The 20,238-nt window shown below is 33.0% G+C and overlaps 1 protein-coding gene across 3 annotated transcripts in view; it reads right to left on the bottom strand.

Moving 5' to 3' along the window:
* Positions 1 to 9,347: 9,347 nt before the first annotated feature.
* Positions 9,348 to 20,238, bottom strand: part of LOC140450391 (acyl-CoA Delta-9 desaturase-like) — a 212,434-nt gene continuing 201,543 nt past the window's right edge. For all 3 annotated transcript variants that reach the window (XM_072544011.1, XM_072544002.1, XM_072543992.1), the window contains exons 4-6: positions 14,195 to 14,400; positions 11,310 to 11,495; positions 9,348 to 9,740 (exon numbers count right to left, since the gene is read on the bottom strand). In XM_072544011.1, coding sequence (XP_072400112.1) covers positions 9,434 to 9,740; positions 11,310 to 11,495; positions 14,195 to 14,400 — 699 coding nt within the window. In that variant the 3' untranslated portion in view covers positions 9,348 to 9,433. The remainder of the gene's footprint in view (positions 9,741 to 11,309; positions 11,496 to 14,194; positions 14,401 to 20,238) is intronic.

Genomic DNA, 20,238 nt, shown 5'->3' with positions numbered 1-20,238 from the left:
TGTTTATCTAACTAAAGTATTCGTTTCATTTCTGATTCGTTTATAGTGGTTGTATGCCTGTTGTGTTTGTTGTGTATAAAAAAAAGAGAATGTGTATATATTTGATGAGCTACTACGGCCATGCGGTGTTGAAACTACCTCCCTATCACTGCGAATTCAACGCTATTGATCATTGAATTAATTTGGGCAAACTGCAAGTCATATTACAAGTGTATTGGTAGAGATGGACATTCTTATTGTGCTGTTATAAATATGTGAAAAGAGGCACTAAACCAAAGTGGCACAGAAATTTGGGAAACATGTGTGAGACATATTAAAAAGTGGTATATCCGAGAAATAAATATGGTTGATATTAACATTCAACCAATTATAATAGATACTGAGTAGTTCATATTATGACTATAAAGAAATCTTAAATTTATGAGTGTAAAGTATACGATGCTTAAATAAATATTTAAAATAAATTGTCTTTCCACCCAGCTCAAAAGTTTTCTATTTTTCACTTTATTATACATAAGTTCCTTTATTTGAATTTTGTTGTGATAATTTTTGTTTGTACATTTTTTTTTTCAATTTAGTTTGATAACATATGTATAGCATTTTACATATAAAAATGCTTGCACGTCATTCAAGATTTACGACGTCAGAACCCCACAGCGTTGCCAAAACATCAGAATAGTTAGTAAGTGAGGAATTTTTAAAATGTCAACTATTTGTCAAACTATTATAATACCTAAATACACTTAGTTTTAAGACTACTGCAACACACTACAATACATAAGAAAACATTTTAATACAAAATGATATATTCTAAATTTTAAAGTTTCCTCTTTTAGGGCTTTAATAGTAAAAACGTCCCGCCATTATTTCTTGTTCAAAATAATTTATCTTATATGAAAGCTTATCAGATTTCCACAGACTATTTGTTTTGGCATAGCACAATCACAATACACAACAATAATTAGTTTTTAAAGCTATTAATCTAAATTTAATATGTATTAATAAATACAATTTATTAATATATGTATATATACATATATATATATATATATATATATATATATATATATATATATATATATATATATATTATATTATGATCAAATTGTGCAAGAAATCAAAACATAAACAAAATTCTTACTCTAAAAAAGCAGCAACACTTTATACACTTTTGTCACACGCTGAACTGTGAATAAAATTTGAATTATTCCCGTATCAGTTGCGTACAATTGTCTAATCTATTTAATTAAAATTATTATTTTGTGGACTATTAGACTTACAGAGTTATTTCATAAAATTTATATTATTAATAATAACAAATGTTTTTGGTTATTTAATCAATATAATTGTAAAATTTCGAATATAATGATGATTAAATTTTTCTGATTATTACACCATGTTGGAGCCTATGAAATATCGAGCAGTTCCGTATGAGTTTCGTATTATTAGCTGTGTTAGGAAAATTTGAACTCTAAAGTTGACGTTCTAGAAATTTTAAATATAAGTGACGTCACTTTATATAAATTGTGACGTGCAAGCATTTTTATATGAAAAATGCTATAATCTGCATCTAGTCGTATTATGTTTATTACAGTTTTAGTCATTTTGTATAAATAATACCCGATACGAGGCTCCAAGCTCTTTATCTTGAATTCATCAATCTCCTCAACAGTAATAAAAACAAAATCATTAATTAATTCTGGAAACCATATTTAGTACTGAATAAACAAAATGATCAAGATGATGGAGCCCTAAGGTAGATTTCTATCCAGTTTCTTAGATTATAACTTATACTAACCTAAAAAATATTTAAGTTTAAATATTTATTTACTGTAGATGTTATTGGATAACCTGTCAGTTTCCAAAAATAGGAAAATTATCCCGTTTTCAAATTAAATAAAAGAGAAGTATAAAAATGTTGCAATATTAGCCATTTTTGAATTCTTATAATCGACCTAAGTTTCGCTCACATGTTTTGGTTAATTTCCTATAATATGAACGATGACGATGTGTAGAGATCCAGCGGATCTACTGTATGTATTCACAATGCTCTTATCAGCAAAAATAGGTTTTTTCAGGTACATTTGGGTCTATGGTTCTTTACTTGTGCGTCATTAATACTTGACGAGATAAAACAGATACTTTTTATATAGCATCATTGTCTCCCCCGCACGAAACTAAAGACAAACCAGCTACCAAATGTTAGTAAGTAAAAGCGCATGTTTTTTTTATAACCGCTCTAGACTCAGTACATCGGCAAGAGATAGGTACCTACAATAAAGACGCTTGGGGACGTTTTCAGATTTTAAGTACAATTTTTGACGTTTCTGGTTTGTTTACTTGTGAGTTTGTTGGACGTTTTGATGTTTTTTTGTCCTGTTTTTGCATTAAGAAGTTATTTATATTCCAGAAACAGTTGTCTTCATAACTAATTTTATATTGGTGTTTGAAATTTTATGGTAAGTAAATTTTATTTTGACATTAATTTACATATAAAGTTAACCTTATTCACACAGTTAAGGAATGGTTTTGTTTAAGTTTCCGCAAAAGTGAAAAACATGACAAAAAGAAAATATTTAATTAATTTTTTGTACATTATACCTAGAAAAACTTTTATATCACAAGCATAGGAACTCGTTTTAAATTAGAGAAGAAAATGTGTAATATTAACATCGAACCTGTAATAATTAACATTGGAGATAATAGTTCAGATTCTGGCGGCGATGAAAATGAAATAAAAGAAACAAAAAACATACGTTCAGAAGCTTCCTACAATATTATTTCTCATTCCTATTTCAGAAGCCAACGAGTGAACATCTGGCTTCTACTAATAGTATTTTTAACAAAAATTGGTCAGTTTGATGTGATTGTTTACTGTGATGTACCAGATAAAGAATATTATGAGTTAAATACTTTAATTCTAATTTCATATGAAAATACAAATTATAGGATCTTAATAACTTCGGGCAAACTTGAATGCTGTTTATGTAAGCAATCTGGACACATTGCAGACTCCTGTCATAATCCTCAAGAAATATCTAGCAATCCCTCTCCAAATACAACTTCTAGCCAAATCACACTTCATCCTCCTTCTAGTATATCTCCTCTTTCACCCTCCTCAAAAGAAGAAATCTATTCAAATAACCAACCTACCGACAATCCCACATGAAGAGTCTCTAACACTAGTATCTGCCCCTTTTAACTCTGGCATAAAAAGAACTCACTCCACTGACATACGTCTTAAATCACCTTCTTTACAGATTACCGCTAGCCCCCTAAAGTTAAACTCTAATAACACACCAAATACAACAACCTTCGCAACTCCTAAATCAGCTCCTAAAATGAAATCAAAAAATGATGACAAAGAAATTGGTAAAATTAATCTATCTGCTGATTCAAGTATTAAAAAATTAATTTGGTCTAATCCAGAAAAATTTTCGTTATCAGCATATCAAATAATTGCCTTTCTAGAAAATTCCTTTGGCAGTAGTGATCCTCTCAAAGAAGCTCATAATTTCACCACGAATATTCATTCTCTCTTCGAAGATCTTACAGATCACTTAAAAATAGCATTACAAACATAACGAAAAAGCTAAAACGCACATTCAATTCTATAGACGAGCTTACCAGCCTTACGTCCAATAATTCATGTGACTCTAACGGCAATGATATCGATCTTTTCTAAAAATTACGTAATTAGTACAAGGTATATTCTTTCTACGTATAGGTATATTCTCTACGTCAACCAATCCCCTGTAGAAAGAGTAACGCACTACAACTAACTCGGCACCATAATAAATAAAGAATGGACCAACAACCAGGAGATTAGAGCACCCATCGGAAAAGCTAGATCCACCTTCAATCGGATGGGGGCCTTCCTCAAGAGTCACAACCTCTCTCTTGATACAAAGGTAAGAATGCTGCGATGCTACGTCTTCTCTGTTCTTTTTTATGGTGTTGAATCGTGGACCTTGAACGAAGATATGTGCGGAAAACTGGAAGCATTTGAGATGTGGCTATATCGGAGAATGCTTAAGATCCCGTTGACTGACCGGGTTACAAATGAGGAGGTCCTCAGAAGAATGAATAAGAACCGAGAGGTACTGACCACCATCAAATCTCGAAAGTTACAGTTCTTCAGACATATTATGCGAAATGAATCCAGATATGCTTTCCTTCAAGCCATCCTGCAAGTAAAAATATTTGGAAAACGAGGTCCAGGAAGAAGAAGAACATCTTAGTTAAAGAACCTCAGAATCTGGTTCAATACAACATATGTGCAGCTTGTCCGCGCTGCTGCAGATAAGATAAGTATTGCCATGATGATCGCCAACATTCGTAACGGATAGGCACATCAAGAGGAAGAAGAATATTCTTTCTACTAACTAAATTAGTTTTTAAATCACTATTTTATAATGGAACTGCGACGGATACTATCCGAGCTTTGAACACATACAATATCTCATATCCAGTTAACATCCAGATTTTATTTCTCTCCAAGAGACTAATTTTAATACAACTAATATTCCTCATCCTAAATCCTTTAAAGGATACGACTTTAATATGACTAACTGCTTCAGAGCTAGTGGAGGTGCATCAATATTTGCGTCCAGCGAAATCTTCTCAACAATGCTACCTTTAATACCGAATTGATACAACTGCCATAACTACATATTGACCTAATAAACTTACCGTCTGCTCTATATATATTTCTCCAAACCATTCTCTACAAGAAGAAGAGCTCCTAGATTTTATATTCCAACTTCCACAGCCATTTATACTCACAGAAGACTTCAATACACATACCTAGCAGTATGTGTATTGAAGGTTCTCAATCAACATTTGGACGGGAAAAAGTAGTTGAAAATATTATTAACTGCAAAAACTCATATCTTCTTAACACAGGATCTAATACTCATTTAAATATTTCTTCTGGATCTTTCTCTGCTATAAATCTTAGTATTAGTGACCCCCAATCTGCACCTTTTTTAGCCTGGCGATCTCTTTGATAGCAATCATTATCCTATAGTAATTTCCAACAATTGTAGTGAGACCGCCTCTGCCAAAAGCTATTGGCGCCCAAATAAAGCTAACTGGCCAGAGTTTTTAAAAGCTATTGACACTCTCTTGCTCGGTCATGATCATCTAATAATCAATGATGTAGACTATTTGTTAACGTCAATAACAGACACTATTCTTTCAGCTGCTAAGACTCACATTGACAAAACAACATTCTCTCTCTGACAAAAAAGCTTTAAGTAAGTACCAAAAAACTAGAAACCTTGAAAATCTAATAAATTACAAAAAATTTAAAGCCAAAGCGAAACACCTAGTTAAAAAAAGTAAAAAAACATTCTGGCAAGATTACGTATCATCCATTAACGGTAACTCAAATCCTAGCTAACTTTGGAAACAAATACGATAAATTCAAAGTCACAAAACTAATAATAAAATTACTCGTTTAATTTCAAATGGTATATAGATCACTTCACATGAACTTATTCAGCCAACTATCTTTTCACAATCTTATAGGCCCATCTCCCTCACATGCACTATGTGTAAGCTAATGAAGAAAATGATCAACAAACGTGTTTTATGGTATTTTAAAAAACACAAGATTATTCCAAAGAAACAATCTGGCTACCAAAAACAGCGCTTTACAAGAGATAATCTGGTACTACTCCAAACCCATATCTCCAACGCAATTAATTGCAAGCAAGATTTGATAGCAACTACCTTTGATATAGAATAGAGACAATATACGCATTTATAAAAAACTTTCTAAAATCTAGATCGTTCAGGGTTTCTGTCAATAACTTTCTTTCTTCTCCACACATCCAACATGATGGAGTTCCTCAAGGTTCAGTTTTAAGCACATCTTTATTCATTCTTTCGATTAGCAAGTTAAGTAAAAATATAGCTCCACCAATCAAATGCGTATTATATGCCGATGACCTAATAATGTACTGTCATGGTAAAATCAACGCAACTACTAGTAAAATTCTACAATTAGGAGCAAATGACCTACAAAATAAAGTAGCTTCTCTAGGACTTACCCTCTCCCACTCTATATCCAAAGTTGTTAAATTTAGAAGAAAAATGAGTTCTTTTAATCCTGCAATCACTATCAACAACTTCAAATTACCGGTTGTTGATAATTGCAAAATATTATAGCTGATATTTGATTCAAGTTTAACCTGGAAAAAACACATACATACAGAAACTAAAAAAGTTTGCCTAAAAAGGTTAAATATAATCAAAACTCTCTCACATTATCATTGGGCTACAGGAGAAACTACATTACTGAAAGTTCTGATCACTAATCCGCTCCAAGCTTGACTACAGATGTTTCGTCTATACGTCTTGAACTAAATCAATCTTAAATTCACTAAATACAGTACACAACACGGCTATTCGTCTATGCCTTGGAGCATTCCGTTCTAGTTTGGCAGAAAGTATTTACTGTGAAGCTAATAAATCTCCTCTATGATTTAGGCGAGAACACCTTCTTCTCTCCTATGCTGCTGCAATTTCTTCCCATCCATCCAGTCCGGTATATCATTTAATTACATCATTACACCAACCCCATAACAACCCTTCACGTAACTTAATTATACATCCTATTCCTAGTCTTCTAAAACCGTTACTAAAAGATATAAATTTGTCTGAAACAAGAACTCTACCAATCTAAAATAATCCCTATTGGACCAACATATTCCCACATCATGATATTTCCCTCACCAAATTTAACAAGGAAGATACCAGTATTAGTACATTAAGAATTCTCTTTCTAGAACTTATAAACAAAACTAAATATAACATAGTTCTTTACATTGACGCGTCAAAGACTGAAAGTGGTGTTGGATATTTTGTAATCACTATACAACAGCCTATCGAACTCTCTAAAATTTCTCCTTGGTGTGGTATCATTGAAATAGAATACAACAAACCTCTTGTCCTCACTTTCATAGATTTTCATAAAGCGTTCGACACGATCGAAATATACAGCCTTATAGAAGCAATGAATGACAGCATAATCGACCATAGGTATAGTGAATGTATTTACAATATTTACAAAAATGCCACTATGACTGTTAAGATACACGATAAAACCCGACCAATAAAACTAAAACGTGGGATAAGGCAAGGAGATACATTGTCATCGAAAATATTCATAACGACATTAGAGTATGCCTTTAAGATGGTCAATTGGGACCACAGAGGAGTAACAATAGAAGGCGAAAAACTTAACCATCTTCGTTTCGCAGATGACATTGTCCTTATCACAGATGATTTAGGAGAAGCCACAGATATGTTAAATGAATTGGACTTTGCATGTTCGAAAGTGGGCATCAGAATGAATGTTTATGACAAATATGGTCCCCAATAATCAGTTAACTATTCAAAACAAAGTGGTAGAACTGGTGGAGAAATATACGTATTTGGGTCACGAAATAAGAATTAGCAGGGATAACCAAACATGCGAAATCCAAAGACGAATTACTTTAGCGTGGGCAGCCTTTGGAAAACTACGAGACACATTTAGGACCAACATACCAATTAGCCTCAAAATAAAAGTATTTGACCAATGCGTATTACCGGTCATGACATATGGGGCGGAAACTATGACTCTAACCAAGACTACGGCTTCGAAATTGAGAGTGGCACAGAGACGAATGGAACGATCTATACTGGGAGTGACGTTGCTGGATCGAACAAGAAACGAAGATCTGCGAAGAAGGACGAGTATTGCTGATGTGGTGGGATGCATAGCGGAACTTAAATGGAATTGGGCAGGCCATGTAGCGAGAATGCATGACTCACGATGTACGAGTAAAATTACACATTGGAGACCAAGAGCAGACAAACGTAGTAGAGGAAGACCACCTACACGTTGGGCTGATGACATCAGGCGTATCACGAAAAATTGGCAAACAAAGAGCACAACATCGCAAAGAATGAAGGAGTTTAAGGGAGGCCTAGTCCAGCAGTGGACGTGATAGATGAAGGCTGGATAATGATGATAATGATGTAGTATCCACACTGGTGAAGTACTATCTCACACGTTTTCAGATATGCCCAACAATATTCACATACACACATAGCCATATACTCTAATTTACTTTTCTCTATACACTCCATTAATGCTATATCCACCAACCATCCTATCGTCCAAAATATTCATGACACATATCAGCTTCTTATAAACTATAATACAACTGTCACTCTGATATGGTTACCATCACATGTTGGTATTAATGATAACGAAAAAGCTGATTGCCTTCCCAAAAAAGCCGCATTATTCACGGACACCGTTATCAATATTCAAATTTGCAACGATCTCAAAGCTAGACTGAAGAAGCTTAATCCATCCACCTGGCAGATTTACTGGAATAAAGTTACTTCAGCGCTGCATGAAATTAAACCCTCAGTGAACCTATTTACCTACCCAGTTTACTTTGAAAAAATATAGCAATCATACGGAGATTGCTTATAGGACATACCCGTCTAACTCATGGCTACCTTATAAAATCATCTCCACAACCAGAATACGCCAACAGCTCGATATCAGTACTATCTTTAGAGACGTCCTAAACAACACAGACCAAATCAACAAGGTTACCAAATTCCTCAAAAAAAGTCAACTGCTCAACAAAATATAAATGTTATGTTACATGTTTTTATTATTTTCTCCTCATGTTAAATGTTAACTACAATATTTAGTAATTTATATATTACCATGTAAATCGTAACTCGGGCTAATGACCATAGATGTCACATGCACGTTAATTTAAATAAAAAAAATATTATTTGAGCCTAATAATGTTCCATTCTTTAAATAATTTTACTGTTACCTATTACATCAACACACTGTAAATATAATTGTATATTTAGTTATATTTTTTTTTATAAATTGTTTACTTATTTATTAACTACTAATGATAATAAAAGAATTTATTAAGCTATTTCAAATAGCCGTAATTCTGTACCAAAATTTAAAGCAAAACTAACATTTTACATTCCATTTATTCGATAACGTCAAATTTTATAATATAATCTGGGATCGAAGCAGTAGCCACTTTTTGTCACTTTCTGTTGCGTGGAGTACATTTACGACTTATTTCGTATGATTTAAATGATGACGCACGGGTAAAGTATCATGGACTCAACTGTGTAGTACACAGTATAGGGAAAACGGATCAAAGGACCAAACTATTAAAAAAATGACTGTCAATTTGTTGACCTTTGAACATGACAAAAAATATATTTTGTACACAATAATTAAAAATATTTACATAAATGTACTTATAGGTTAGAACTTTAGGTAGTGTAATGGACATAACTGATTTATTAAAATAGTTTTCTTAACCTTTATTTTTAAAACTAACGAACTAACCATACAAAAATATACCCAACAATATTGAATATTAATTTATTGCTCCTTTCGAACCTCTGGGGTAACTGGACAGCTGTAAGTCTCTGGAACTTCGTGACCCCACTTTTCGTGGGAACCATCTCCTCGGTTCCTGGTTATTCTCTGGATTAGATCACTGGATGGAGCTCTGAGCTCATATGCCCAGCCAATTTTTTCGAAGAAGTTTAACCATAAGGTGGTAACATTTAACATCTGACCTACTTCTGCTGCCCGATAGTCCCAAGGGAATGTGTGGTGGTAATTGTGGTATCCTTCGCCCATAGCGAAAAATGATACGGTGAGGTTTTCTGCTGGGCGGATGTAGCTAAAAGTAAAAAAAAATTAAACAGGTCATAAAAATAACGTTTTTTGTGTAAACTTCCTCAACATTGTATAGAATATTGGTTTATTGTTTTTTAAGTTTTTACCCGTTATTTGCATTTCAAATGAATACTAACGCAAATATTAGATTAAAATATGGTATTAGTAGGCTATTAATTATGTTAAAAAAAATAGGACTAAAAAGAACTACAACGTTAAAGGGGTTTTATTATTTTATATGACCAATGAACTCCAAAGATGAAAAAACTGCGGAGTTCTACTATTTAAAGGGGTGAGTTTTGGAGAAAGGGGTGAATTTGTCCCTATGCGTAAGTGAAAGACGAATACCTTGGGAAACTGAAATATTATCCAAAAATCAGTTGATTTGTGCCATGAAGATTAGCAACCGATATAAAGAAAATGAAATATACGGTTATCCAACAACAAACTCTTATACGATTCTCGTAGATCTTAAGAAAGCGTATGTAGCGTTCGAATGAAATTAACATAAAAATCCACGAAACGGGGTCCACCCTGGGCACCAGCTAGCTCGAGGACCATCTTCGTTATCATATTTGTATTCAACGACCTTAAAAGCCCACGAGTTATGACTGTCAACTTTTAGAATGAAATTAAAATACCCCAGGAGACGAGGCCCACCTTGGGCATCAGGTAGCTTGAGGACGATTGTCGTTATCATATTCGTGTTCAGCGACCTCAAAAACCCCCGAGTAACAAAATTAAACTCATTTCGGTCGATATTTTCTTGGTTGAAAATTTTTCATTATCTATGCCCTTTAGAAATGCATTTTCCTTATGCGCAAAATGAAATTTTTATTTTACCACCATGAATTTTGTTCACAAACTTTCCTGACACTTTTTCGAATCGAATGTAAAAAGTTTCACAGCGATTATTCTTGCTGCGGAAAATCGGTCGGTTTATTGCTTCGTTTCCTCGCGTACCTATATGGAAAATGTGCAAGAAAGTGTAAGATCGGAAATATTAGATACAATAGCAAAATAATCCCAAAAAATATAAAGGAATATGCAAAACAGATTGATTGCCACTAAAAAAGATTACTAAGCGGAAAAATCCCAGATAACGACAAGGCCAGAGATATTTATAGCTATCCGGTGAATAGTCTTGGCACTAAAGGTGTTAACTATTTTGCCTCTATTTCATTCTGCATAACTAATATTTACTTTAATATTGATAATAGTTTGCACAAGTGACCTTTCTCAATAAGTAAACACACTATAACTAAATAAACTTATTGAACATATATTTATAGTTCTTGTTGGCAAATATTTGTTTGTATTAAAACGCATATACATGTAAATATTGAGATTTTTCTTAACATTGTTAAATATTTTACAACAAATTAAAGGTATTACTGACAAAAATATGTTATATTATTATATCCATTTTTGTTTAAAAAACTTAAACAGCCACAAACGTACTTTTGTTAAAGATAATGTTAATATTTTTCTTTTAAACTAATTAGAAGGTTTGAAATATGCAAATGGTTTTATTTTAGGAGTAATATCTTTTGGTTTTTTACTAAATACTTACTTGTCGTACGGTTTGTTCCCAAAGAAATGAGCAAAACTGTTGACTGCCCATGTAGAATTTAGAGATACGACATATCTCACAAAACATATTGCACATATACTGTGGTACCAACTTTCTCCCCATAGCAGTGGAGGAATAGACGAGGGAAGGACAAAACAGAAGAACATTTTGAACCAAAACCAGTACCTAAAACAGAAAAAATAATGTAAGTTAATAAAAGGAAGGAGAATTAACGTATTCAGTGTGACTTTTGTACTTTGTAAGTCTTTCTAAATTTGTAATATAGGAAAGATACAAACAATTTTGGTCAGTAAGGAAATATATTTAATAGAACTTAAAACAATCGGGGTCGAATTGTTGTAAATAATTATTTATACTATAAAATTATGCGTGGCACAAACCAAGCCAATAAATCAATGTCAACTTATGATATAAATTTAGGCTCAGCAGAAATACACATTAGTTATTATTATTCGATCTTTCAATTGTTCACATTTCAATGTTATGTTGTTCAGTTTAAAGCGCCTTGATAAATTTTAGTAGATTTAAAGAATAAAGTGTTAAATCCTTGCAATTGCAAATAAATTTTAAGTTATTTCTGTTTTTCTTTCCGGTGTTGGAATAAGATAGCTCAACATCACATGATGATCCTCCCAGTCCATGTAATGAACGTCATATGGCGATTCTATTGGCTGCAAAACAAGGTGAAAGAGGAATAAAAACTGCCCGCTTAGAATGGACGCAGATCTAAAAGATGGAGCAGAAGAAGATGGCTGGATGACTTTACATATTCCCAATTACCATATCGATTTCCCTCAAGTTAGCGATTACGTCTTCAATTACGTTCTACTAAACATTATCATATTATTAAATTGCATTATCCGCCAGTTAATTCTGATGGGCCGGTAGCAGTTTATGAGTTTAAATTTTTATTTATCCCGTATAGGGAAGCACGCGGGGCGTCCCGTCCTACACTTTGTCCCGCGGGATGGGACGGGACATCGATTTTTACTGCGTAACGGGACAGCGATTTTTCAGCAAGACAGGACTCGGGATGGGATTGACGCGTTGTCCTGCGGGATTCCCGCATGTCCCGCAAAAACTGCACTTTTATTATTATCTAAATGATTTGGTTATTAAAGTTATAAAAGGTTTTCTATTTTAAAAATTTATATTGATGAAATATAATTAATAGTATGATAAAAATATTGCTAATGTGAGTGCGTAATACCAGTATATGGGAAATGAATCAATACTCATAATCTTAAGTAGTTTTTATTATTTACTGATGATAAATTTTTAGTTACTGGTTTCAAGGCTAGCAATATTTGCCCTAATATCAGGCCCCAGTACGTTAATCTTATTTATATTAAAAACTACAAGCTACAACAACATAAAAGAGACAATGAACAAGTGAAACACAATAAAATGATAATAAATAATAGCAAATTAAGCAAGCAACTATAGATCAAAAATTTATCACTGTACAAGAAAAGGGTGCGCATTGACGACGAAATAGACGACAGTAAAACATTGATCAATGATCAATGACAGGTAATCAATAATATTAGATATGCTGACGACACAGTTATTATCGCAAATGACTGCAACGAGCTTCAAAGACTCATGCAAAGCATACACACAGCAAGTCAAGAATATGGTTTAGAACTCAATACAACCAAAACTAAATGCATGCTCATCAGCAGAACACAACAACCTCCGATGCAATTGACATTAAACAACCGAAAAATAGAACAAGTGGAGACATACACATACCTTGGAACCACGTCAACACAAAATGGGACCAGTCAACAGAAATAAAATCACGAATTGAAAAGCGCGAAACGCGTTCAACAATATGAAAAAGTGGTTCACAAGCAAAATCTCAATGGAACTAAAATTAAGACTGGTCAAGTGTTATGTCTTCCCGGTCTTGTTCAATGGAGCAGAGGCATGGACCACAACGGAAGCCACCCTGAAGAAACTAGAATCCTTTGAGCTGTGGATATATCGCCGTATTCTTCGGATATCCTGGACAGACCACATTACTAACGTGGAAGTAATGCAGAGAATAGGCAAAAGCAAAGAAATAATCTTCACCGTAAAGAAACGGAAGCTTGAGTACTTCGGACATGTCATGAGGCATACTAAGTACCGTCTGCTACAGTTAATAGTCCAAGGAAGAATCGACAGTAGGAGGGGACCGGGAAGAAGACGACACTCATGGATGCATAACCTGCGACAATGGTTCGGACTGACATCGACCGAACTGTTCAGAGGTGCCGTAAAGTAAGTCAAAATAGCCTTGTTAATAGCCAACGTCCGAAACGGATAGGGCAAAGGAAGAAGAAGAAGAAAACATTGAATCCTTCTAATTAAATTCTTGTGTGACTGCGCCTGTATATTATTATATATAGCGTCTGAAATAATTTAAACGGGAGAAACTCGGAGCAAATAGAAATTTTTACACAATACATTGTACAGGAAAAGGCGCCACTTGTAGAAACTGAAGTAAATATTAAATCGGTCTAATAATATAATTTTGTTGTTTAATTATTGTGCTCAGAAAACAGATAAATATGAAATTTTTCTTTATACTATTATTATAATATAATTATAATAATAATTAAAACATTTATACATCGTAAGGAAGTTTATACGCGTTGGGCTAAGAAAATAAGTAAATACTTTAGGTGTTGAATGTGCATATTAATTCAATTTTAAACTACGATGAGATTATGTGTATTGATTAAAAAAAATTGCGAATCTAAAAAATGTAGAAGTATCGTAAATAATTTATATATTGCAAAGTTACTTCAAATTTCATATAACTATTTTATCAATTAATTAATTAATTAATTAATTAACAGTTAGTCATTACTTACTTCACGTGAAAAGCGACCAAGGGATCTCCAGTAATGTCAGTTAGATTTATCGTGCGCCCTTTTCTAATAACTTCTGGATGTTTTCTCATCATGAGCCATCCTACGTGTGAGAAAAAGAAGCCTCGCTTGGCGTTGTGTGGATCTGCGTCGGTTTCGCTAAATTTGTGATGGACTCTATGGTCGCGTACCCAGTCGTATAGCGTGTTCTGAAATATAAAAATATGATGTTGTACTATCTTTAATAGAGACATTGATTATTAAAATATAGAAAAACGATTGATAACATATCAAAGTAGAATTGCTTAGGGCCCAGTCTTATACTACACTATTCAAAAATTGAAGTGGATACTTATTCTTCGTAATTTTGTCTTAAAAATAATTCCAATTCAATTATAATGAATACAGCCTTACACAAAAGCTGATCGCCATTGCTCGTTATATGCTCTGCAATGGAGAACATTTTTTATTAGTATTGGAGAAAATCGATATCTTCAGTAATGGAGAAACGCCAAGAGAAAGAGAGAGAGAGAGAGTCTGGAAGAGTGAAATACCAAAGAAAATAATAAGGCAAATAGCACTAGGAAGAAGGTAAAAACGAAATACAAACTTCATAATACATACAAGATTTGAAAACTTCCAAAATACCCACTGAAAAATAAAACAATAAACAAATCAGAATGGCGGAAAATAATGGAGCAAATCAAGATCGATAAGTATTATGGTCGTCAACAAATAGTTCTAACAACATAACACAAAAATCAGAGATAGGACTAACCTCCGTGTTGAATAGATATTTCACGTTGCAAAAGATAGAAAACGGTATAACAATCAAAAGAACATAAAATAAAGCTCTGTTATCTAAACATTATTATCTTCAAAATTAAAGCTAATAAATTCTGTGAAAAATTGCAAGCCCACCAACATAATCTGTGTGATTTAAAAATAGTTTTTTGTTCTACATTATATTACAAAATACGAGCCCCACCAACTAAATGTTCGGACAAAGGAAAATTTATTGAAAACGTTCATCTTTACGATCTTTATTATTTTACCAAAGAACGAGATCATTATTACAGTAAACTTTATCATTAATAACAAAATATTGAAATGGCTGGGTCTCTACAAACTTTGCATCGCAGAATTGCAGCAAGTTTGAGTTGCAATTTACAAACGCAGCAATCCTGTCTGGTATTGTTCGTAATAAGAATTTACGCAAGTCAGGGTCAAAAATATCCCATAATTCACCTAATTAACTTTTTAAATCGACGATGGTTCTCTGAGAATCAGTATGCAATTTCTGGTTCATTACTGGTCACTTATGTGACAATATCTCGATAACATTAAGGTTTGGCCTGTTCGAAAGCAATGAAAGGGCTTTAATGTTATTATCTCCAAACCATTTTTTAGTTGTTTTAGCTGTATACGGCAGTGTTTAGCAGTACCGTCCTACTGGAATATAAAATTCAAGCCCTGGTAGAGATCGTGAGCACTTGGTATAAGACTATTTTTTTAAATTTCTTGATCCTTTGCTGCGTTAATTGTGCCTTTTACTACCTTATATCTTCCTAGACCCACTGACGATATGGAGCCCCAACCCTTATTCCTTTGAGAAACTTGACAGTTTTTTTTTGAGGCAATCTTTATAGAATATTTCATTTTGACTTCTGATAACCCGTTTTCGAAAATATTCCACGCAAACATCAAATTTGGATTCGTCACTAAATATCACTCTGAACCAGTCATCAAAGATCCATAAAAACCTTAAGTAACCGCTTCAATTGGGCAAGATCGAAGATTTCATGGACCGTTGATGACTGGCCCACAGTCACATCCGGTGACGAAAAGAAATTTTATGTTAGCGTGGGAGACTTTCGAAAACGAGTTGTCAGAAGTAAAAATGAAGCATTCCATAAAGATTGACTCAAAAGAACTGTGAATTTTCCCAAAGGAATTATGATTTGGAGGTGCGTGTCATCAGCTAATCTAGAAAGATATGAGGTGGTGGAAGAAATAATTAATGCAGCAATTAAAATATCAAAAAATTTTGAAAAGTAGTCTTTTATCAAGTGCTCACCACCTCTAACCGGACTTAAATTGTATATTCCCGCAGGACAGTGCTGCATGCCATACAGCTTAAACAACTAAAAATGGTTTGAAGACAATAACAATATAGTGCTCTTATGGCCTTCGAACAGTTCAGACCTTAATTTTATTAAGACATCATGGCATACGATAAAAGAGAAATTGCGTAATCATCCCCAGAGAACGGTCGCCGATTTAAAGAGTAAGTTAGGTGAATTATGGGATAGTTTCGACCCTGACTTGTATAAATCCTTAGTACGATGTAACTCTATATTAAAGAAGTAATTTCTTAAATTGTCCGAACATTAAGTTGTTATTAATAATAGAGTTTAATGTATTGTTGATCTCGTTCTTTGGTTTAATAAGCAAAGTTGTGAATATGAACGTTTTCAATAAATTTTCGTTTTCCGAACATTTAGTTGTTATTGATCGTAGATACCACAGAAATACATATAAGCGCCGAAGATCTCAGAAAAGGACCAAGAGTTGAAACACGCTTAGCCAGTGAAGAAACAAATTTACTTTGACAGTAGAACTAAAATATTTGACACAGATGTCACATTTTTTAGTTATATCACCGAATACACCACCCAAAAAGAAGCGAAACGAAGGGCTTTTTCGCAATCCAAATTTCTGTGAGACTCCGCCATGTTCTAAATAGTTTATCTGTCAACCTATCAAAAATGAAGTTTGATTATCTACGTATTGGGAAGTGTTGTTTCGTGTGTGCTGTTTAATAGTAAAAAAAGAATAATACTGTTATACATATTTTGTAAATACATATACATATTTTAATACATTAAAAAAATCGATTAAAAGTAATAGAAATCGACTGATTTTCATCTCTATTTTGAAATTAACTCTCAAATTCAATCACTTGTTATCGGTTTTTTAACGTACTAAAATACTTTTAGTACGTTAATTTGTTTGTTAAAAAAAAATCAAATCGGAATTTTTGACTTAAGACCTTTTTTACTGATCAGTACAGAATTGATATATATATATATATATATATATATATATATATATATATATATATATATATATATATATGTATATATACATGGGTTATGTTAAATTTTACAGAAAAAAAATACAATTCATACAAAACAGATCTACTAAAAAGACATTAGTTTACCTACAATACATAAAAATTACTTTGTTTCTCAGTGTAACAATAACTTAACTACTGTTTTGAACGACTTTTATTCTCCCTCCAACATTTTTGTCCTTCGAACACCAAAGGTACCGACAAAGCTTTCGCTTCTTGTTGGATGGTGTATTCTGTGGTTATATACTATAATTATTGAATTGAGAAATATGAGTTTACTCATATTTCTCATTTATAACTACTACTCATACTACTTTATAACTACTAATGTTTACTGTAAATAAAATATGCGTAATTTTATATCAGCTACATAAATAAAATATATAATAACTAATTATTTCTCAAATAAATTCAACACAGGTAAGAACAAAGTTCCAAGTTCTAAATTTTCAGCTCCAAATGCATAGCCCAGTTACATAATCCGTGTGTCTAAAGTCTGAAGAGAAACGTTTATGTGTCGAATCTAGTTATATAATAATGGTCTTGGCAGTGAATGAGTGAATGTTAAAAAGAATGGCCAGCATTAACGAGAACATACTAGTCATTACCAGTGTAGGCTCGTCAATTTCTTATAAATTGAAACATATTGAGGAATATAAAACTACAGTAAATGGAAATACATAAATAAATACAATGATAATCATCTACCAAACAAAAGGGATTCTAAAATATGTGGATTTCACATGCACATAAAGTTAGAAATCATGAATAATACTAGAAGATTCAAACAAGTATAAAATTATTTTGTAAGACAATTATTAAAAAGACATGTAAAAGAAAATGGCTTAGCGAGCCATACAACAATATATATGTAGTTAGGATGAAATATCTAGAGGCACGCCAATGAATAGTAGTGGCAAGAGTTATATATGTATATTATATGTCGAGGGGAAGAAAAGTCACTGACGGAACCAGAACAATAGCTTGACGCAGGGTGAGGCGCTATCAGCAATGCTGTTTAATATGTGCATTAACGATCAAACAATGATTAAATGCTGACGACCTTACTTTGGCAGTACAAGACAAAACCTTCAAAGGGGTCGAAACCAGGCTCGAGGAAATACTTCGAGACCTTTCAATTTACCAGGACAGGACTTCGCTTAAACCTATTCGCACCAAAATCTAACTGCTCTTTCCAGCTAAGATCAAAAAAGGCAAAAAGAAAGCTGAGGATCAGATCAGAAACACGCGAAGCATCCAATATACCTCATAGAAAAGCTAGAAAGAACATATAAAGCACACTGCTAAAAGACCGCTCTGAAGGTACCATACCGTAACAACCTACTTCGCAAACTCCGCTTATCTAAATGCTAAACGTCCTCCTTACTACAGCCAAGGGTCTCAGCTTTTCTATGAGCGAGTATACAAACCCTGACTGAGGTAAATTATCAGACGTTAAAAAAGTGGACGTGACTCTAAACTAAGCATGCCGCATAACAACAGGATGTATATACGTGCGACCAACGTCAGAACAAGGTCCACCTGCTCCAGCGGAACTAATAGCCTTTCCTATGCACGATGGACAAGGAAGGCCAACACAAAAGCAATAAACTGCGCCAGATTCTGGGACGAACACCTGAAATGATCACGCTGGGATACGAAAAAGTCAAGTGAGTATGATCTCTTCAAGAATAATACTAAATAACAGTAGTGACAGTGCATTTGATTTTATAACCTTTCACTGACTTCATATTTTCACTTTCTTTACCACTTATATTGACTCAGTTTACCATTTTTCTGAGTGTTAGTTTTTTCATTCATATTATCTTATAACTGACAAGTATTTTCTTTATTGCTTTTTAAATTTATTTTCTTTAATTATGTCAAAAGCTTTGTTAAATTTAATGAATACTACTGCGGGTTTCCCATATTCGTAGCTTTCTGCTTGAATTTCTCACAATTGTTCACTGGTTCAATGATAAAATCGCAAACGCGAAAATATCAATGAGATGGAAATTCGCAGGTACTACTCGAAAAAATAATAAGATATGAAGAAATAGTCAGTTAAGGGCAGTGATTTAGTCATTTTAGGAAACATCCTGTAACTAGATAAACAATAACAGCACTGTGTGGAAACTAGCGCAAGGAATGGCAGCCTATTATATGTGCAAAACTGACGAGAGTAAGGCCCATTCATTTAATAAAACAGATTATGTTTTTAACAAATTTTTCTGTTCTATACCACTTTTATTATTATTAGTTCAGGAAATGAAGCTCGAAAAAAGTTAAAACCTCGCAATTTTTTCGTCCTGCATGGATTGAGTTGAAATTTTAGCAAAAGGTAGGTGATTGCCCAAGGATCAAAATCTATATCGAACCGAAGTGCGCTGAAGGGTTTTAGGGGTGAAAACTACCCCTAATTGTCAAAAATTATAAAATAACATATTAAACCTGAATATAAGTAAGATTTGGTTTGAATTAATTAAATAATGATTATTTTATACTTTTGAATAGAGTTCCATCATATTTCAACCCTTAAAAAGCAACCTTTGTTAGAGATTAATGTAAAAAAATTACTAATTCTAAAAAAATGATTTCGCCTTGGATCGATTTGGATAAAAATTTGGATTTAAGCTCAACTCACACTCTGCTTTATAGTTTAAGTCATGCCGATGAACCCTGATTGTTTTTACGGGTGAAAACTACCCCTAATTTTCAAAAATTGTAAAATAACATTACAAATCTTAAGATGAGTGAAATTTGGTTTGCATTAGTTAAATAGTGATTTTTTTATACTTTAAAATACAATTTCATACATTTTCAACCCTTAAAAATCAATTGTTATGAGTGCTATAGGTAAAAACAATTTTTTGCCAAAATTTTGCAACTTTTCAACTTTTGAAAATCACCC

This window comes from Diabrotica undecimpunctata, chromosome 1 (assembly GCF_040954645.1).
Source record: "Diabrotica undecimpunctata isolate CICGRU chromosome 1, icDiaUnde3, whole genome shotgun sequence".
NCBI lineage: Eukaryota > Metazoa > Arthropoda > Insecta > Coleoptera > Chrysomelidae > Diabrotica > Diabrotica undecimpunctata.
This window is presented reverse-complemented; position numbering and strand designations above follow the sequence as displayed.